At 41.0% G+C, this 22,316-nt stretch overlaps 3 protein-coding genes across 3 annotated transcripts; 2 read left to right on the top strand and 1 right to left on the bottom strand.

Moving 5' to 3' along the window:
- Positions 1-546: 546 nt before the first annotated feature.
- On the bottom strand, positions 547-9,301 carry paqr4a (progestin and adipoQ receptor family member IVa). Its single transcript, XM_040156550.1, has 3 exons — positions 8,254-9,301; positions 4,516-4,734; positions 547-3,367 (listed from the first exon to the last, which is right to left on the bottom strand). The coding sequence occupies exons 1-3, from the start codon at positions 8,525-8,527 to the stop codon at positions 2,934-2,936; spliced, it is 927 nt and encodes a 308-aa protein (XP_040012484.1). The 5' UTR covers positions 8,528-9,301; the 3' UTR covers positions 547-2,933.
- A 4,691-nt stretch (positions 9,302-13,992) lies between these two features.
- Positions 13,993-17,086, top strand: LOC120804971 (perforin-1-like). The gene is made up of 4 exons (XM_040154732.1): positions 13,993-14,649; positions 14,783-14,921; positions 15,010-15,221; positions 15,346-17,086. The coding sequence occupies exons 1-4, from the start codon at positions 14,117-14,119 to the stop codon at positions 16,223-16,225; spliced, it is 1,764 nt and encodes a 587-aa protein (XP_040010666.1). The 5' UTR covers positions 13,993-14,116; the 3' UTR covers positions 16,226-17,086.
- Positions 17,087-17,547: 461 nt separating this feature from the next.
- LOC120805143 (perforin-1-like) lies at positions 17,548-22,062 on the top strand. The gene is made up of 5 exons (XM_040155063.1): positions 17,548-17,657; positions 19,181-19,753; positions 19,887-20,025; positions 20,114-20,325; positions 20,450-22,062. Exons 2-5 carry the CDS (start codon positions 19,221-19,223, stop codon positions 21,327-21,329), a joined length of 1,764 nt encoding a protein of 587 aa, XP_040010997.1. The 5' UTR covers positions 17,548-17,657; positions 19,181-19,220; the 3' UTR covers positions 21,330-22,062.
- The last annotated feature ends 254 nt before the right edge of the window (positions 22,063-22,316 follow it).

The raw sequence follows: 22,316 nt of genomic DNA, 5'->3' as shown, positions 1-22,316 counted from the left end.
TGTATATATAATCTACATACATGTATTTACATTATTTATATGGATTTTAAATATGATTCAGAATTGTAGTTTACTTTGAGTCAAAGCCCTTTTGAGAACAATGAACAGTGCAGTTTATTTGATAATGATGTATTGCCTCTGATCTGATCTGTCCAATCCTCTTCCCCCCGACCCCCCCTCCCCAAACCCTCAAAGTCCCCCACTACCCACACAGTCATTTCCAGGAGCGAGTGAACAGCCTGTGGACGGCTACATTGAACAAACGATTAGCTAGCACTATTAGACATCAGTTTCCGTTTCACAGCTACTTTCATGCATTTTTGTTAGTTTCATTCAGTGGCCAAAAATACATTAACTTCAGCTTTTACATTGTACCACGACCATAGTACGTAATACTCAGCGTGTCCGACTGAGACTAGGTGATGCACATTTTCTGAATCTTTAGCAAGGCAAGGGGTGGGGTGGTGGCGGGCAGGCGGGGGGGGGAGGGGGGGCGCAGTCTGAGGCTAATGTACGTAATCAAGACTGTGGGAAATCTTTCTTCCCCTATGAGTCAGTGTTAGCACAAGAAGCAAAGGATGTGCTACACCTCAGACAAAGCTGATGTGGCAAGATCAAGTGGGGGTGACGGGATTGGCAACTAGTCAGTGTGCGGCTGTGGCTGTTGGCATGGAAAACAAATGCAAATGCAACGTCATTAAGAAACTCTGCCTGTAGAAAAGAAATCAGGCTTCAACCACTAGTCTTGAGCATGAAGGAACACAGCGACAGTTACTTTTACTCAAGGGAAGTAACTGAAATTCTACAGTGGAAAATGGAGCCAAAACAATCACGAACATTCACACAGAAGTGCTGTAACCTATACATGACAAGAGGGTGTAGGGGTTCATTCCTGCTCGGTCAGGTCAGCTGACTCCACCACTTCAAAAAGACACACGAGCGTCTGACCTCTATTCGGGTTAAAAGAAACGTGCAAGTCAGGCCGTGCTCTGTCACAGAACACAAATGCAGCTGCAGAGCAAAAGCAGTGCATTCAAACAAGAAAGTATAAAGTGGCAATAATAACTGACCCCTATAAACTGTCATTCTCTAGGGTCAGTGTAAAAGTAAACATCCAAACATATTAGAATGCAAAATTTACATAGGTAACATCTTCTGAAGAAGGCTGCGCAAGTTTTAAAAGTCACATTATATGTTTTTCCTTGCTGATTGTGCATGGCATATGCATGGAGACAGGTCTTTTTCTACAATATTACTGTGTGACTGAGGAGTCAAAAATCGCTGGAAAAAAAAAAGTGTGTGGGGAGAAAATGAGAGGCTAAACCTCCGGATTTGCACAAAAGATATTCTCTGACCTCTGACTTGATCTGTCAGCCAGTGATCCTGCACAGCAGCAATGTAAACTGTTTAAGCAGCTGACAGACACATAATATTATCAGCAAATAATTAGGAATAAATAAAAAGCATAATAAATAGAATATAATGCTTAATTACAGTATTTTGTGAATACTGTACCAATAGGTAGGTTGGTTTTTTGTCTGAATAGAGTTACAGTGTAAAAACATTTAAAATTTTCAAGAACTTACAATTACATTTAAGTTGCTGTAAACGTTGGCAACTTTTAAAGTGGCAACCCCTTTAATTTCAGTGCATCCCGCTGCCACATGTACATCAAGATTTAATGCACATACAGTGGCAATTCAGTGTTAGACTTAACAATGTCATCTTTGGATACTGTTATCTTCTAACCTAATTTTAAAAATGTACATCAGAGGGGTTTTCTACAAAACAAATGAGCAGAAAAGTTCTAAAACCTCATCCTACATAAAAGGAAAATCTTCCTTATAATGTGAGGTTGGTATAAATATACAACGATAAACAAACAGGACATGGAGTTCCATAAGCAGACGTCTGGCAAACAGTAATGCCACTGAACAACCCAGTTTGTAAACGTGTGCAATTTCTTTTCAGATTATAAATGCCTGAATTTCATTGGCACTGAGTTCAGGTGCAAACAAAGCCGATAACACTGCTCGACTGATTCTAATGTGTGGTCCGAGCCACCCAGAGCAATTAAACTCATTGCCAACACGCTAACACACTCAGGAATGAACCACCTCACCCACCTTGGTTTCCTCGGCATCATGTGACAGTGAGGACAAATCAGACCGACACAGACATAAAGAAAGAGGCAGTGAGAACAAGGAAACACAAAAAGAACAACCAGTCCGGTAAAATTCAGTCAGATGGACAAAGTGGAAACTCTATGAGTGCTCTGCGGAGCACTTACAGTATGTACATGTAGTATAAAAATATAGGTGTGAGGGAGTCTGAGTCTGTGTTGTGTATGTGATGTGCATGAGTTGAAACATGGATGTGCTGCATAGGTAGCAACAGTGACATCTGAGAGGACTTGAGCAGGTGATATCATTTAGCCACAGACTGTCATAATCAACCACGTCAACTAATGCTCAAGTAAAACTTCTATTATTAAGTAAAGGCTTCAAACTCAGCAGTAACCTTTCACTTGCGCCTTTACCTAAGACTTCGTAGTGTTCAATACTTGGTTAATAAATTAACTGTTTAAAATAATCTCATTTTACTGTGTGTGTTTGTGTGTGTCTGTGTCCCCGTATAAACCTGTGCGTCCATGTTTGTGGCAAGTGAGGGAGTCAAAATGCTTGTGCGTGTTACTTGACATACTTTTGCCTGCATTCGCACACAGTACTGAGATGGACGAAGATATGAACATTCTGAGTTTGAGCGCATGAGGTGAACACATGCACTGCCGACATACCGTCTCACTTCACAGCATCAGTTCCCCCTGATTTCTCCCGCTTCCCCTTCCCTCTCCAGACAACCCCCTCCCCCCAGAGGTCCTTTAATCTTACATCCCAGTGTTCCCCGTGAGGGGGCGGGGGCTGCTGGCGGGGTCAGTCTGAGGGACAGTTGTAGCTGTTGATCCACAGCAGGTCGTCCAGCACGCCCCAGTGCAGGTAAAGGATGGAGCCCACCACCAGAACATGCATGATCTGGTGGCTGTTGCACCAGTAGTCAAAGAGGCCTGGGCGGAAGCGCTCCGGGATGCGTGTGATGTTGATGACCCCGCCCAGCACGGCCAGTGCGTCCATCATGAGGAAGTGACGTAGCGAGGTGGGGCTGCCGCCGCCCACGCCCACCCAGCGGAGCAGGAAGAAGGAGAAGCGGAAAAGCGCCTGCCAGGCGAAGGAGCGCAGTCGGCGAACGCTGCTCCGAGCCGTCACGGCGCAGTAGATGGCGTGGCTGGACAGCAGGATGTAGACTAACAGGGCAACAGTGCGGATGAACGGGTAGCACAGCAGCGTACTGTAGACAATGGGCAGAGCTCCTGACACAAGAAAACACACAAACACACATGAAAGTCAGCGCGGAGACAGAGGACGCGACTCAGCAGCAATGAACCACTTGACACACACCACAATACTCAGCGAGCAGACTGTGTGAACCTTGTCCAACACTGCTTTTTCACCGCAGCATTCAGATCTTCTGATGTGTAGTCACTGCCCGAGTGGGTGCTCAGTAACAGCCTGCTGAAATTCATTAAGCCCATAGGCAGAGCACTTTAAGTGTAGCAATGAAAACTTTGTAGGCTGAAAATAGTTCTGTTTTACTAGAGCTAAAGCTGATTCATCCATTAGTCGATTAATAGTCTTTAACTGGTAACTACTTTGATAATCAAAGTAATTTTTTTGAGCAAATATGCCAAGAATTCTTTCATTCCAGCTTTCCAAATGTAATAGTTTGCTGATTGATTACGACATTGTAAACTAAATATATTTTTTTACAAGTCAAATAATTTAAAGATGCCGTCATAGCGACTGCCCCTTTTTTTTTACTATTTTCTGACATTTTATAGACTAAGTGACTAATCAAGTAATTGAGAAATAATGACATGATATTACAGAACAAGTATGATTAATGTGGCCAATCAGGTACAGCCATTCATTGTTCATTTGACTTACCAGGTACAGCTGCTTTACATTTAATACTGCCTTGAAGGAGAGGACAGCATTTAAGTTGTATAGTGGTATTGTCATAACTGAAATACCAGATATCTAATCTAATGTCACAGTATTAATTAATACTGTATCATTATCAGCATAATATGTATAGTAGGCCAATCTATAAAGTTTGTTCAAAGTACATGAGTATATAAATAAATGCAAAACAATGCGCATGTCATTTTGTCTTGTATTAGTGTAATACTGGCAGCATGGACAGATCAATAATCATCCCAGAACTGCTTGCATTTGCCAATTGACTTAGCAGAAATACTCAACAGTCAAATTTATTCTGACAAATCAATACCGGTGCACCTCCAAGTCAAATACGTCCATGGTAAATCATTGATAATCAATAGAGAAAAATCCCACCCATAAAGTAAACAGGCCGCCCACAACAGAGGGACAGCTGACAATGAATCCAAACTGATAAAGGGCGAAAAAAATCTGCTGAGCTTCCAAGAACAACACTTACCCAGTGTGTTGATCATACAGATTCCACACACGTCGAGTTTGAGGAGGGTGTGGTAGACGGGCTCCCCTCCTTCGTGGTTCATGAAGAGGTGGTAGAGCACAGAGCCCAGCTGGGGCGACAGGCAAGCCAGAAAGTGCACCACGCCCAACCATGTGACGCTGATCTGAGACCAGGGGATGTTTAGAGGCAACAGCACCAGGAAGCAAACCAAAGGAATGCCTGGAGAGCAGAAGGGTGAAGATACAGAGAAAGAATAGGCTTTACCTCTGCTGTAATTAAAGATGAAGCTCAGGTTTTGCTCCTGTCAAGACCCAACAAATAAACAAACCTGAAACACAAGCGATTAAAAGGAGAATACCTTTGTCATACACAGTGGCATGTACTTAACAAGTCTGCTTTACTTTTTGCAATGTATTCTGTGTGTACTTACATATTTTTGACAATTAAATCTATAAATCAGCATATTTTAAAGGATTATTTCCGATGGAAGTTTCTTCTTGTGGGCATCCTGTGACTTTCAAGAAACAACAGCCTAAGGTAACGTGCATGCTGGTACTAAAATCATCAGCTCAAGCGCGATAAAATAACACGGGAACTTTGACGAAACCAAATTAAGGTGTCATGTTTATTCTGATGGATTATCTAGCTCAGGACTTTCCGAGCCGCTGGATACTGTTTTTCGAAATCTACAAGAACAAATAGCTGTGAAGGGCTTCCAACTCTGCTGAGTGTGTGCAGACACCGGCAAGAATGAAGTGCAGCAGAGGGGAAACCTACTCGATTGGCACAAACTTATCAGTGCAACCCTTTGAGACAGAAAGACAAGGCTCACACTAAGCTCTTATTTTGATGCGGCAAAGGGCCCATACCGCTAATGGCTACATAGCTCCAAGTTAAGTTTCTCTTTTTGGCAAGGAGGGAGGCACTCACTGCTACATGAGCGAAATTCAGACCTTGAAATCTGATCCACATACAGTTGTTAGGATCATTTATCACTCTACGACACACATATCCCACTCCCTTCCTCTTATTTTTGCTCAGTCTGCCTTTCTCAATGTCAAGGCGTTTGTCTCAGCCAGGTGTTAGAGGCAATGCCATCTTCTGTAACACATCTATTTTAAGTGTGTTATCTGTGCTCCTCCCCCCACTCGTCCTTATCTGGCCGGCTGGAGAGGACCTCCTCTGAAGGCCAACAGAATGAAGACGGTGAAGTGCCTGAGAGATGAGCCGCAGGCAGGATGTTTGGAGTTTATATGTAAAACAAACCAGCTTATGAGACGTAGCCGAAATGTTGCTACACAATAAACAGTAAGTTACACCTCAGTTAAAAAGACCTCTGCATCTTTTCTTCTCAATTTCAGCAAATTAGACAAAAGCTCAGTGGATTAAACATCCCTGCCTCATATAGGCAATGATGTTAATGGTTTATTTGAGGTCACATGCCCAGCTGACGTCAGCAGAGTGTAATGAAGGCTGCCTGGGCCACTTCCCCGACGATCGCCGCTGCAGTTTATTCTGTGACTGCTGGCAGTTGGAGAGCCATGAAATGTTGACCTTCAGACCGAGCAAGTGGTCAAAAGTCTCAAGTCAGTAACACAGATGATGTACTGCACCCTTTACCACTATAGGCTGTATTTGGAGGGAGGTAAGGGAGGGCAAAAGAAACCAGCCTTTTTACTGTGTGCCACGCTATTGGCAGTCTAATCATCTCAGTCTGAAGACAGAACAACCCCATGCAGACTGCTAACAAGATGACACATCAGTCTCACCTTCTGGCTGCACAGATTAACACATTACTGCAATTAATTTTGGCTTGCTCCAACCTATTAAAAGAATGGCATATTTTGTAACCATGGCATTTTGGACCAGATGAAAAAGCCACTCCTAGCAGTTTCCGTTATGTGCAGTTCAGCTGAACAAATCTTTATATCAAACTTCTTTTTAAAAAAAAATCAGTCAGTTGTTAGTGGAGTTACAGAGATAGTAAAATATGGCCTTGGTCTTTTTCTTAAATAATTGATTGAATTAATAATCAAAATTCACCTTTTCGCACACGTACTATATAGAAAATATGGAGAATTTAATTAAAAGAAAAAGCCACCTTTCAAATTGGTTCTCTATGTTCACAATTATCAGCTTAGCTTTTGGTGGAAAAGTGTGGCAACTTTCAAAGTGACCTGATGTAACAATTAGATCTTTTACTTAAATAAAAACAGCAATACAACAGTGTAAAAATTATCCAGTACAAGTTGACATCCTGCTTTGAAACTATTATTTTAGTGAAAGTACAGAAGTAAAGAGTTGAAGTACTTGTTATGAAAACAAACAGCCTCTGTGATCATTTTATATCATAAAATCATAAGATAGCATTTTAATTATATACTTTTACTGTCACTGGTCAAGCTGAAGCAATTAAACTACATTCATGAGCTGAAACAATTATTCAATTAATCAATTAAGCTGATCGATTTGCTAATGATAACAGTATTTTTTCTTAGCTATTTTTCGACCAAGCACGGTGAAAAAATGTCAAATATTCACTGGTTACAGCTTCTCACAGGAGATGATTTGCTGCTTTTCTTTGTCAAAACTTAACACCGTTGGATTTTAGACTTTTGGTCAGACAAAATGAGATATTTGAAGATATCACCTTGGGCTCTGGGAAGTTGTGATTGAAATTTTTTCAGTATTTTTAAAATATTTCATAAAATAAATTATATTGATTAATGGACAAATAATCTGCAGATCGTGAAAGGATCGTTAATATAATCATTAGTTGCAGCCTTATTACGTTACATACTGTTGGGTAGTTTAATCTGAACAGTGTGTCACATTTTATAAGTTAAACATATATTTCATATGTAAAATCATAATCAACAAGGTCTGATAGTATAGATCTCAGCTGTCAAATAAATGTAGTGCAGTAAAAGGTGCAATGTCCCTTAGAGTTGAGGTGCAGAAGTGCAAAGTAGCATTAAAATTAAAGGTGAAAGTAATAATTACATATAGTACTGCAACTAACAAATATTTTCACAAGAAAAAATGGCCAATGTCACATCTTTGATTGTTATATATTGTTGTTATTTATATATGTGATTACTTATTTTGCCCAACCAACAGTCCAAATTCCCAAAATACCAAATTTACAGTAATGTACGACCAAAAAAGCAAAAACAACAACAAAAAAAAATCTCACTTTTTTGAGAAATTAAACCAGCAAATGTTTTGCAATTTTGCTTGAAAAATGACTTAAACTATTATTCAAATATTAAAAATAGTTTCAAATTAATTTTTCTGTCAACCGACTAACTGATTAACCAACTAATTTTTGCAGCTCTACCTGAGGACAGTACTTGGTTACTTTCCGCCACTGATGACTGATGTACTAGGGGTACACACCTTTCCACCTAAAAATTCAAAGCACACATTTTGGAACTTGTTATCACTCTCAAATTTATGGCAGGTATTTTAATGCCGGGATATATGAAGGTTGTTTGTGTTTTCTGATGAGTTTGACTTGTTTTATAACCCCAAAAAACAGCCCCATATTTGTAATTATTCTCAGCTGACACACGCACAAAATTAATTGTTTTCATCATTGGGAGAAATTCTTCAAACGTGTATGTGAAATTAGCTCAGATACAGCTGGTAAAATATTAATGGTTAAAGTCATGTGTGGCTACAGAAATCTCACCTGCTGACTAGGCTGATTTTATTTTATTTATTTTTTTTACTCACCGTGAGTGTATATGTTTCCAAGTTCATTGTGCAGGTAAAACAGGCTTCTGATGCAGTCCTGCACAGAGGAGATTGGCCGGTATCCCGTCAGGACGTATTTGTTAAATTGAAGATGTGGAGGTGAACTCGCCCAGTCCAGCAACCTGGGTCCATTTAAAAATGCCATAGCAAACAACACCGTTAATAGGACCCCGCCGAATAAGTAAAAAATGGACTGTACACCTATGTACACGTTTAGTAAGATTATTGCAACTAAAACCTTATGGGATACCATTGGCGTTGGTATTTGTTTTTTTCTATTGTGCTGTTAGCCGCCTAGCTTGGCGCTAGCAAGCTTCCACGAACTCTCTAAGCGCTACCCGGCGACGGTGTGTCCGCGCCGCCGCTGTTTGCCCTGAACTGCCGGTACCTGTGTGCGTGTCATCCGCGGGGCTGGAGACAGACACGGCCAGCCACGTACATGGTGCAACCTTGGGACGGTCATTACTTTGGATATGTGAAAAATGTTCGTGTAGCACCTAAACGCCTGGAGCGGTTGAGAGACAAAATGTTCCTCGTCATGTTAAAGCCCCTTCCCCGTTAGTTAGCATTCCGCTGCAGCAGCGCGGGCTTGAACGCGCCCCGGGCAGGGATGCTGTGCGAGCCGCAGGTCCATCCAACTCCAGATGATGCTAGCTTGATACTAGCGGTCAGATTTGCAGTAGAGGACTAGCAGGTCATACCGTTACTCTGGTGAAAGCAGACGGGTACCGTATGCTCGGGTCAGTTCGGCGTGATGCTCGCTAGCTTTCGTAATGCTATGCAGAAAAAAAATAAAATAAAATAAAACACACACACGCAGATGAGATCCGTGATTCTGGAGCGGAGATTTTGGGAAGGACTGCGGACTAGCAAGAAGGGAAGTCGGCTACCGAAGTCCAGTGACTGGGGATGAGGGAGCCGCTATTTTGAGCCGGCATACTCCAAGCACAAACGGGCCGGTCCGTGAAGGTTATATTCATCTTCTCCAACATCTATTTTATCCAGTTACGTTCTAGCATTATTTCTGGCTGGCTGTATTCCTTGAAATGCGGAGTCCTTCCCGGCGGCCTCAAGTCCCCTGCATCGCCTCCACACAACGGTCAAGGTAGATGGAATAACGACGGCGGCACTTCCGGCCCTTGTCATCAAAATAAAAACCTGCATCTCTTAAAAATGCACGACGCTGAAGTTCGCCCTCTTGTTCGGCAGTTAAGGGGAACTTAAATGACAATATGAAGCGACCTATTCTCCGCTTTGTTTTGTTTTATCCAGTTATTGCTGTGAAAGGTTTTTCCACATCCTAGTTAAAGCACGGACGCTGAAAACACACTGCAGTGAATTATGTTGATTTCAATTTCCTCAGAAACCCCTTGCATGCTCATTGATCAGTCGAGTTTGGCTAAACCCGGTCAACATAAATGCACAAGGCGATGACACCTTTCGGGCAGCCCCCAGGCGAGTTGTGTCTTTTGGCCACAGCTGGCCCCCTCCGTTCCCCACCTCCTGCCCTGCGTCGACCAGTGCCGCCATGCTGGAATAATACTGCAGAGCCACAGCTTTTCGTTGTGATAACTTGATTAAACACAACTTTATCTAGGAATGTGCACCATGTGTGAACAATATGAACGAAAATCACAAATGAAGGGACCCTCTACAAGTCCACAAGGCCAAGGTCCACAAAAGTCACTGAAGTGCGAGACATTCCTTACTTCTTGGGGTATAATCCCTAACAGTTTTTCAGTTGACCAAGTTACTCAAACCAACAGACATGCAGGAAACCTGAAACCTTTTTCAGCTCACTTTGCCAGGCTGGTAAACAAGCCTGGTCTTTCAAAACACATTAAAAAATACTTTGATTTAAACAGTGCATTTTATTTTGCAGGTGCACTCGTTTCACTTCTGGTCTTATTCTGGTTGACTGAGTGTAGTTTGATGCTGCTCGGCTGCACTTAGCAGCCATAGCCGCCTTCTATACAGCCAGAAATATTGTAGTTATGACCTGACCTCACTAAAAAAAAAACACACAAAAAACAGGATTTTTATTCGTAAATTACTACAGATAAAAATGTTGTTTCTTTTTCCTACTGTATTAATATTATAATTATAGATTTTTTAAAAAAAAAATGAGGTCAGCCCCTCAAGAATGTTTCCAAAGGCCTATATTTAGATTTTTCTGAAAACTATTCTAATAAACTAAAATGCTATTTATTTATTATTATTATTATTATTTTATAATTGTGGAATATCCATTGAAATTCTGGGAGGACCATGTTTTAATTATGAGAAGATCAGGTGCGCGACCTCTTCGAAACCAGTAACTTTTAGTCACATGTCATGAGCAGAAGTCCTTCTGCTACTGTATTTATACGGAGCATCCATGTTGATCAACGATTATTATTCATATACTGTGACACACATGTGAGGGACTAGTAAAACGTCCCGAGCAGATCGGAAGACCTTGCGGCGACAGCCAATTATTACGCGATAAAACCAGACTGCCCACTAAAAGCTGCAGGTCTACAAATGTGTCCCTCTCCGGACACACGGCAATTTGAGTCTCGCTTGAATTTGAACAACACAAATCAATTTGGCTGTTATCGGGGTACGAGCGTGACAGACGCACTCGGAGCCTGACGTTTCCCAGGAGCACGTGAAGGCAGCCAGTGACGTGCCGTAATCCCCTGACGGGAGAGGACTGTGGAGGATCTGGGTGAGTCGCACCACCTCCACCCCTCACCCCCTCTCTGCTGCTTGGACCCAGTAACATGTGGCCGCCTACAACTGCACCTCTGTGGAACTCTGACAAACAAGACCCACCTTTGTCCTGGGCAAGCCACATCACTTGTGACTAAGATTTACAGAAAGTGGAGGAGAGAAGAGAAGGACACAACTATTTTCGTTTATATTACCATCATATTATACATGTTTCGTATATTTTATAAGTTGTTCCTCTCCTGACTGCATTACTACTTTAGACATCTTTTTTGTGCTGATAAAAAGGTGTTTTTAATGTAAGAATTGATGCATCTATCATTTTTCACAGTGATTGTTTTCTTGTTGCTTTATCTGTAATTTTAGCCGTTTCTTAACTTGTCAAGAAACTGGTAGGTGAGAAGACAAAACTTCATTTCAAATATGTTCATTTCTCAATTTTAGATGAATATTTGTTTAAAATATAACATAATAAAATAATATTTGTACATGTTAAGATCATCAGACATGGCTGTATTTTGTTCTTATATTATATTATATTATATTATATTATATTATATTATATTATATTATATTATATTATATTATATTATATTATATTTTATTGAGGTGTATGTGTTAACATAGAGGCCCTGGGTCAAAGGTCCTCAGAGGGTGCCTCACAGTTGGGAAAGGAAGTTAATGCTTTGTGACTGAAACCATATGTTAGTGACAGCTTTTAGGAAAACAACTGCCTTATTTAAGAGCCGGTGGTCAAGGCTGATTTTCAGAGTGGTTCATTGGCTTCACACCCTCTTGCGAGCCGATCTGCAGATGCTTGACTTGACGCTGTCCCTCTTTGTAAAAAACCTTTATATGCAATCAAGACGGTGTCAGCGGAGTCTCCTTCATCCTCTTCACATCATCAACACCATCTAATAAACTGCAATATTATATTATATTATATTATATTATATTATATTATATTATATTATATTATATTATATTATGAGTCAGTAATTGCTGCTGAAACACCAAGATTTTCTCAAAGTGGCTTAATAAGATTTCTTCTCAGTGCATCATATACAACTCCAAAAAGTGCAACAGTTTTTGATAGTCTTTAACTGATCTAAAATTATCAGTGGAGTTTCGTCTTCTCACCTTTACCCATAGTCCACCATCACTGAAGAGAGTTCACAGGTTTACTCTTCATGTCAAATCACCCCCACCCACACCAATCTCCCCGCTACTGTCTCCCCACCCTCTGATCACATCCAGCCCTACTTCAGTCTTTTTATAACCACAAAAGACTGATATTGATGCTCAGTCTCGGATTCATGCATGCAGCATGAACATGAAAGATAGAGGTGAGTCTTTGCAGATTTGGTCATTTTTGAAATAACCTTGAACTTTATTCGAAAATACACAACTTGGTGTGGGCTACTGGATATGTAATTACTTACAATAATTATCATTATTATTACTACTATTATTTTAATTTATTTATTTTTAATTTTTCATATAGCACCTTTGAAAACATAGTGACGAAGTGCTTTACAGTAAAACAAAGAATAAAAATGTAAACAAAATCCAAAATGTGAAAGATAAAAGATAAAATAATCAAAATAATTACAACAAGTTCTATTAATAAAGAAAAGCCATAAGATTAAGGTGAGTTTTAATAAGAGATTTGAAAGGATATTGAATTCCAGCTGACGGCCTCAGACAGTAATAGAGATTTTGCAACCACTACTAGGGCAATCAAAGGCGCTAAGCAGAACCCTTAACCACCCAAAGCCTTAAACAGGAGAAGTAAAATCCTTAAAAATGTCCTAACATCCACAGGCATCCAGTGGCTTTGTGTTGAGGGAGCTTCTATGAAAAGTCTGGCAGCAATGTTTTATATAAATAATATTTTTTATTATTTCACCTGCTGAGATCAGAATAAAGTGCATTGCAATAGTCAGGACTGTAGGAGACAAAACCATGCCTTACATTCTCTAGATCTGCAAATGAAAGGATTAAAAAACCTTGGTTCACCGCTTTAGTCACCTGAGCAGTTTGGAGTCAAAAATTACGCATAGATTATGGGTTTATTTTTTATTTTTTTACATTATTAAATAAGGTACCCAGACTAGACAAGAGACTTTGAATAATGCTGGTGATGTGCAAAGAAGGGGTAATTATAATGATCTCTTGCCTCTGTCTGAAATCTTTGGACATCCAGTTCTTAATTTCAGGGAGGCAAGATACATACAGGACAAATTGGTGGTACAAGACTTTATTAGAATGTAAAGTTGAATATCATCTGCATATAAATGACAGTTGATATTAAGTCTATGTATGATTTGCCTCAGTGGTAGCATGTAGATAGTGAATAAAAGGGGATCCAGGACAGTCCTCTGGGATACCCCACAAAAGAGAGAAGCGCAAGAGGAGGGGGCATGTCCTATACCAGAGAAGGACCTTTTGGGCAGATAAGAGATAAACCAATCCAGATCCACATCACGGATGCTGAAATAGTTTTTCGGGCGGCGGATTAAGAAATTGTGGTCCACTATGTCAAAGGCTGAACTGAGGCCGAAGAATTAGAACAGAGTTCAAATCTCCATCGGAAGCAAGCCTTTCTTTTGTGATTGTCATTCATCAAAGAACTCAATTTTGTGGAGACAATTTCTATATAATCTTGGATAAAAATGTCAGTTTAGAGATGGGTCTAAATTATCTAAAACAGAGGGATCCAGAGAGCGCTCCTTTGATTAGTGGTAAACACTGGCATGTTTAAAATTGGAGGAGAAAATTTTGTTAAGTGAGCAGTTAATGATGGCTAAAATATCTGGACCTATCTGAAATTCCCTTTAAAACCAAGTGGGTATGCAGTAATAAAGGCAGTTGGAAGACTTTGAAAGAGATTACAGTGAAGTAACTGAATATGGTGTTAATCTTAAATGATTTAAGTTATTAAGCATCTTTTAGAAGATGTTCATTTTTGTCTCAGGGTGAAAATCTACAGTAGCTTAGACCTGTCCAACATGCAAACTTGAAGTGGTGTAGTAATGAACTGCTTCACTTGCTCAGGTTTGTTCAACTAAAATTTTTTTTTTCTTTCAGGATAAACCATCAGTTTGCTTTCATCACCCAACTTAACAGCATGTTTCTGTTGAATATTTGCATCTGTGCCGGCCTCGTGCTCTCCCTCCCTCAGCGCACGCGTCAATCCTGCATAGAAGGGACACCCAAACAGTGCAAAGAGGCAGAATTTGCTCCAGGTACCAATTTGGCCGGGGAAGGCTTCGACATCATCAAAATGGTACGTACGGGGGCCTTTGTGCTCGACATGAATCGGTGGAAACGTAAGGACAAAACATGCATCCTGTGTATCAACCCCTATATGGAGAACAAGAGGCAAAAGCTGCCCTTGTCGGTGGTGGATTGGAGGCCAAAACAGTCCTGCAGCCTGAAAGTGGCCAGTAAACTCCACCGATCCAGTGAGTCTCTGGTCAGTTCCAGCAGCTCTTCTGTTGAAAACAACTGGAAGGTCAATCTAGACATTGATGTGGGTAAAAAAAGCGGCTCAGCGATGCTGGCTGGTACCAATTCTAAACTGGCTGCTTATTCCATGGAAAAAACAAAGAATGACAAGTTCAGCTTCACCAGCCAAAGCATGTTCTGTGAGTACTACAGGTAAGAAGACGAGGAGTGAGATGAAACTTTTCTACACACACACCCCTAGTTGTGAAAATAAATGCAATACTGTTGTACACTTATCTCATACTGGTCCGTCTTTCCCTCTTGTCTGGTTTCTAACCGGAAACAGCTATCGCGTGTCCATCACTCCCAAACTGCACAAAGAGTTTAACAAAGCGGTACAACAGCTCCCCAAAACCTACAGCCCTGAATACAAGCAAAGATTTTACAAACTGATCGACACCTTCGGCACCCATTACATCACAAAGGTGAATCAAAACAGAAAGCAATTTATCAAAAAAAAACAACACAATGGTCAAATTTATACATAGTAACACATTCATCATATAATTCCAGGTGAAATTGGGAGGAAGTGTTCAATCTGTGACCAGCATCAGGAATTGCCAGGCCAGCCTGCAGGGCCTCAGCGCAGAGGAGGTGCAGATGTGCCTGGAAGCTGAGGCGTCCGCAAGCGTCAAAGCTACGGTAAAAATTGAATCGAAACACTGCAAGCAGGACACTAGCAAGATGGAAAGTAAGACATCTTTCTCCAGCCTCTTCAATGACAGGTACAAAACATTTTCTCGTACGTTTAGTCAGTTGTTTTCTATTCATCTGCACCTCTAAATGATTATTTTCAGCACCCGAAAAGCCAAAATGGCTCAATTGTTGAAACAACTCTTTCCTCTGCAGGTTCACAGAAATAAAGGGGGGCCATACCACAGAGCCAGACCTTCTCTTCTCCGCTGACAAAGATCCATCGGCCTACAAGGAATGGCTAAACACACTCCCACAGCATCCAGACATAGTCTCATATTCCCTGGACGCGCTTCATGAGTTACTGCCTATAAACACACCTGTCCGGAAGAACCTGCGCTCAGCCATTAGCCATTACATCCTGGAGAAAGGCCTGTGGAGGAACTGCACTGATCGCTGTCAGGCCGGCATCAAGAGCGACTCGAGGGATCCCTGCGTCTGCCAATGCCACAATGACCCTGCTGTAAACCAAGATTGCTGCCCGACCCGTAAGGGCATGGCACGGGTCATCATTACCGTACAACGAGCCTCCGGTCTTTGGGGTGACTCCATCACAGCGACAGATGGTTACGTGAAGGTGTCCTTCAACGGGCAGATGGTCCAGCGGTCTCCTGTCATTTACAACAACAACAACCCACACTGGGCAATGGTCGTCGACCTGGGCTCTCAGGATTTGTCCGCAGGAGCTAAATTGAGATTGGAGGTGTGGGATGAGGACAACAGCTGGGATGACGACCTGTTGGGGCAATGTGAGCAAGTTCTGTCTGCTGGAGTCAAGGAGGATCTCTGTGGTCTGCAGCATGGCCGGCTGTACTACAAATGGGAGGTGAAATGTGCTCCGAGTCTGAGCGGAAATTCATGCACGGAGTATAAACCTTCACCTATGAGTCAGAGTCTGAAGAGGCTGTATGTGTCCCGTCATGCCCACCCTGTTCCAAAGGCCATCCTGTTAGAGATGGGTGTGTTTGTGGACGAATCGAGTTCACAGGGAAACCAGAGTCTTACTGCAGAGAGTCAAAAGTTTAAAGGGATATAACACCCATGTTTGGTTTTACCGAGGCTTGCATTCAAGGCATTAGCAGCATTGTTTTATTGTATGGATGAGGTTCATATAAGTAAAAGACATTATCCATAAGTTTTATCTTGCATTAGATCTCTGCTGACAACAAAACATGAGAAATACATCAGTTAGAAAAGAACTCAAAAAGTCTTGACAAAATGGTTGCAAGTCAGCATCAGGAAAAATATCCCCTATATCTTGTGTGTTCAGTTTTTCTTTTGGTTTAATCTACGTCATCAATTGAAAGTCAAATCAGAGCTGTGTTTGATAGAAGTGTGTTGCTAGTACAGGCCAGATAGAAAAGATAGTTTCATTATTTTTATAAACGTGTCTCCATATATGTATCATATAGTCCTCATTATACTGCACTGGCCTGGTCCTCCACAGGACATCAAAGAATATGCAGCTGATCATCTAAAAGTTCTTGCAGTTGTTGAAATGTAAGTTTGATTCAATGCATCTTTTACTTATAACCTTATTTTTTGAATTATTTTTACAGGCTTTTTTTAAATCTATGCCTTGTTTTTCCATTTTATCGTTTACATACAGGCATTTATAATATGTACTAGTACGTTTTCTGCATTTTAATCACATTATTGCCTTGTGGATTTTTGCTATCATGTTTGAAAGAGAGAAGGGAGAGAGAGGCAAAGAATAAAATAATAAGGCAATATATTTAGATCACAGAGTCCATTCACGTTGTGCTTTAACTTAGTTCCTCTCCGACTTGCACCGAGTCTTTATATATCTCCTTAGTGCTGTTTTTTTAATGTGTGAATCTTACCTTGGTACCTTGTTTGTAATTTTAATGGTTTCTTCTGTATGAATTTCTGCATCTTAGATTTACTTCTGTTCAGTATTCAAAAATAAAAGATTTTTTACAAGTTAAAATACTCCGATATACATATTTCAGTGTTTGTTGCTGCACTGCCCCCATTTGGCATGCAGTTCTCTCACAGGGCTCACCTAAAATGTATCGCACCTTTTCATATATTGATGATATAAATTTATTAAGTTGCTTTGAGCTTGTGATATGCTTAAAAAAATTGATCGTTAGCGTGACAGTGTCCAGTTCCTGCTCTATATGGCCACAGCCCATCACTACTTCAGAGAAATGACAGGTTTGTGGTCTCTGGCTCGTTATTGACTGAAAGCCAGCTTTATTTTTATGTTTTCACTATCAGTTTGAGTTTGTCTGCAGACCACCAGCTCCTCCCCCTCAGTACTAGCTCTGCTCTGCTTCGGTGGTACTTTCGAACCACAATGTTTTTCCTCTGTTCTCTTAAAGACCACGGTCACCCCCCGAATTACCTCCTTTCCTGCTTTGTTAGAAACTTTTAAAGACGAAGCACTGAAATTCATGCTTACAGTCAGTTTCACAAATGCAGCATTAACAGGCAAGACGAAGGTGAGTCTGTGCTTATATTAAAATATTCTTTCACTTTTCATTCAGTCTTTCTTTGGGTTTTTTGATATAATGTTAAGTTATTAAGCATAAATTATAAACATTTTTTTTTTGCTGTATAATTGAATAATTCTACAGCTAAGTTTTGTCCTGTCATATTTGTGAAAGCAGTAGTTTTAAACATTCAATGAGTTATTATGCAGTAAGTCAAGGCCATTTATTTACAGAGCATATTTAAAAACAACAAATGTCACCAAAGCAATTGTGTAGCGTTGTGTAGACTTGAATGCTTTTGTTAAAAAATTTGTCTTAAGACAGGATTTTAAAAAGGGCAAGACCTAGCAGAAAGGACTGAAACGGGGGGTTGGCATAGCAATGGAAAATTTCTGACCATCTTCGGACTATGACTGAGAACGTGGAATGGACAGGAGTAATTATTGATGAGAACATTTCAGAGGGTTTAAGATGGCACGGGGCATGCAGTATTGTAATAGCAAATAAAAGAATCTTAAAATCAGTTCCACAGTGCTAACCGCAATGAGGGGTAGTATTGAATTCAGTCCCTATCCCGGTGCCCTTCGAATATAACAAAGTTAATGCCGGCAGCGTCACATGTTGTCTTTGTACAGAAAATGGCTCCAACGGTTGAAGCTTTAGATTCTTCAAGTCAAACGAAGAACTGACTCTATAACTGACTAAATGTTAAAGGAAAGCAAATCCGTCAGGAATGACTGTCCGTGTGACTAAACAGTCTGATCAACTTAATATCTTGAGTGTATTCTACTTGTTTAGTTCACTTAACTCAGTTAGTTTTACATATTCAAAACTCAAAAAACAAAACTGAATGAACTATTTAACTCAAGTTCAGTTAACTCACATTTTTGAGGCAGCAGTTGAACAAACTTAATATGATTTTCAATGTATATTTCATCGGTTTCTCTTCTTGGTACCAATGATGAGATTTTGGACAAACCGCAGGCAGGACAAAGATGACTGACTCATTTAAAAGCATGTAAAACCGTCTCCTGATCCCTCAAAGAAAGATAATGCTTTATTCCCGCTATAGACCTAATTAAAAAAAAGCTACTACAAATGACAGATTTTGTCAAATATTATGGTAGATTCAAAAGTCACACCCAGACTTATTAAACCGCTGATGGAGACTGAGGGGCTGGAAATATTGAGGTCTGTCTTATTCTCATTTATGTGGAGAAAGTTTTTTTGCCGTCCCGTACTTGACAATGAAATATCTGACTGAGATGGCCCAAGAGCACAGAATGGTACACATAAACATGACAAAATAACATGATCTCCAGAGTCTTGAGACACCACTGTGTAATATGAAGAGACAGGTTTTAGCGAGACTTGGGACAAAAATGTCAATTTTAAGATTGTGTATCACTGCACGTTTCCTTAAAAAGGAGTGACAGAATTATTGTACATCCAGGGAGCAAATTGTAGTGGTGTAGTAATGAACTGCTTCACTTGCTCAGGTTTGTTCAACAAAAATTTATTTTTTCTTTCAGGATAAACCATCAGTTTGCTTTCATCACCCAACTTAACAGCATGTTTCTGTTGAATATTTGCATCTGTGCCGGCCTCGTGCTCTCCCTCCCTCAGCGCACGCGTCAATCCTGCATAGAAGGGACACCCAAACAGTGCAAAGAGGCAGAATTTGCTCCAGGTACCGATTTGGCCGGGGAAGGCTTCGACATCATCAAAATGGTACGTAAGGGGGCCTTTGTGCTCGACATGAATCGGTGGAAACGTAAGGACAAAACATGCATCCTGTGTATCAACCCCTATATGGAGAACAAGAGGCAAAAGCTGCCCTTGTCGGTGGTGGATTGGAGGCCAAAACAGTCCTGCAGCCTGAAAGTGGCCAGTAAACTCCACCGATCCAGTGAGTCTCTGGTCAGTTCCAGCAGCTCTTCTGTTGAAAACAACTGGAAGGTCAATCTAGACATTGATGTGGGTAAAAAAAGCGGCTCAGCGATGCTGGCTGGTACCAATTCTAAACTGGCTGCTTATTCCATGGAAAAAACAAAGAATGACAAGTTCAGCTTCACCAGCCAAAGCATGTTCTGTGAGTACTACAGGTAAGAAGACGAGGAGTGAGATGAAACTTTTCTACACACACACCCCTAGTTGTGAAAATAAATGCAATACTGTTGTACACTTATCTCATACTGGTCTGTCTTTCCCTCTTGTCTGGTTTCTAACCGGAAACAGCTATCGCGTGTCCATCACTCCCAAACTGCATAAAGAGTTTAATAAAGCGGTACAACAGCTCCCCAAAACCTACAGCCCTGAATACAAGCAAAGATTTTACAAACTGATCGACACCTTCGGCACCCATTACATCACAAAGGTGAATCAAAACAGAAAGCAATTTATCAAAAAAAAACAACACAACGGTCAAAATTATACATAGTAACACATTCATCATATAATTCCAGGTGAAATTGGGAGGAAGTGTTCAATCTGTGACCAGCATCAGGAATTGCCAGGCCAGCCTGCAGGGCCTCAGCGCAGAGGAGGTGCAGATGTGCCTGGAAGCTGAGGCGTCCGCAAGCGTCAAAGCTACGGTAAAAATTGAATCGAAACACTGCAAGCAGGACACTAGCAAGATGGAAAGTAAGACATCTTTCTCCAGCCTCTTCAATGACAGGTACAAAACATTTTCTCGTACGTTTAGTCAGTTGTTTTCTATTCATCTGCACCTCTAAATGATTATTTTCAGCACCCGAAAAGCCAAATTGGCTCAACTGTTGATACAACTCTTTCCTCTGCAGGTTCACAGAAATAAAGGGGGGCCATACCACAGAGCCAGACCTTCTCTTCTCCGCTGACAAAGATCCATCGGCCTACAAGGAATGGCTAAACACACTCCCACAGCATCCAGACATAGTCTCATATTCCCTGGATGCGCTTCATGAGTTACTGCCTATAAACACACCTGTCCGGAAGAACCTGCGCTCAGCCATTAGCCATTACATCCTGGAGAAAGGCCTGTGGAGGAACTGCACTGATCGCTGTCAGGCCGGCATCAAGAGCGACTCGAGGGATCCCTGCGTCTGCCAATGCCACAATGACCCTGCTGTAAACCAAGATTGCTGCCCGACCCGTAAGGGCATGGCACGGGTCATCATTACCGTACAACGGGCCTCCGGTCTTTGGGGTGACCAGACCACATCGACAGATGGTTACGTGAAGGTGTCCTTCAACGGGCAGATGGTCCAGCGGTCTCCTGTCATTTACAACAACAACAACCCACACTGGGCAATGGTCGTCGACCTGGGCTCTCAGGATTTGTCCGCAGGAGCTAAATTGAGATTGGAGGTGTGGGATGAGGACAACAGCTGGGATGACGACCTGTTGGGGCAATGTGAGCAAGTTCTGTTTGCTGGAGTCAAGGAGGATCTCTGTGGTCTGCAGCATGGCCGGCTGTACTACAAATGGGAGGTGAAATGTGCTCCGAGTCTGAGCGGAAATTCATGCACGGAGTATAAACCTTCACCTATGAGTCAGAGTCTGAAGAGGCTGTATGTGTCCCGTCATGCCCACCCTGTTCCAAAGGCCATCCTGTTAGAGATGGGTGTGTTTGTGGACGAATCGAGTTCACAGGGAAACCAGAGTCTTACTGCAGAGAGTCAAAAGTTTAAAGGGATATAACACCCATGTTTGGCTGTAGTGAGTCCTGGATAGTAACGTGAGTCTTTTAATTAGGTGTATTGATGACAATAATTCGAGCAAAATACTTTATCCATAACTAATACTGAGAAGCACCTGAGTTAGGGAAGAATTCTTATGTGTTGACAAAGTGGCTGCAACTCTATTATGGTCAATGTTCCAAAAATTTGGTGTGTTCAATTTTTTTTTTTAGTTTAATTTACATTCACGTCTTTGATATACAGTTGCACTTTACAGTATCTGTTTCCCGTCTGATTTGTGTTTGACAGAAGAGTATTGTTAATGTAGGCTCTCAGAAATCGGCAAGACCAAAAGAAATTTACTGTTATAAATGTGTAAAATAACAAATATCAATAAAAGCAGTGACGGGACAAGACACTTTAGTTGTTTTTATATACTGTATCTGCCTATTTGTATCATGTAGTGCGCATTTTGGCACAGGCACTGGCCTGGCCTTTCACAGGAGAGCAAAGCATGTGCAGTAGATCATCTAAGAGTTCTTGCAGTTGTTGAAATGTGAGTTTGATGAATACAGCTTTTACTTATAAACATATTTATGCCTTAGTTTTTACACACGGCTGTATCTCTAGATTCAAAAAAGAACATGTTTGAAGGTTTTATGTAATGTGCATTTGTAGCACAATCGTTTATAACATGTGTTAGTGTGTTTTATGCATTTAATCACGTCATCATTTTGTGTATTTTTCACATTTATTTATCCACAATAAAAGCATAATATCTGAACTGTTTGTAGTATTTGATGTTTCATCTTATTACTTTTCGTTTTTGAATTGAGTGTCGGTGTTCCGTCTGTCTATGTTAGCATTGCCCAACATGAAAAAGGAAGTGGTAAAACTTCCTGTGTACGGATGAGGCTTCACTGATGCTATTAAAGAGAACAAAGCGTTCAGGTAAACATTATGAAAACTGTTTTGAGTCAAAAGCTTCAAATCAGCATCACTTGACATA

The sequence above is a fragment of the Xiphias gladius genome, chromosome 3 (genome assembly GCF_016859285.1).
Source record: "Xiphias gladius isolate SHS-SW01 ecotype Sanya breed wild chromosome 3, ASM1685928v1, whole genome shotgun sequence".
NCBI lineage: Eukaryota > Metazoa > Chordata > Actinopteri > Istiophoriformes > Xiphiidae > Xiphias > Xiphias gladius.
Note: the sequence above shows the minus strand (reverse complement) of the source record. Positions and strands in the feature narration are given on the sequence as shown.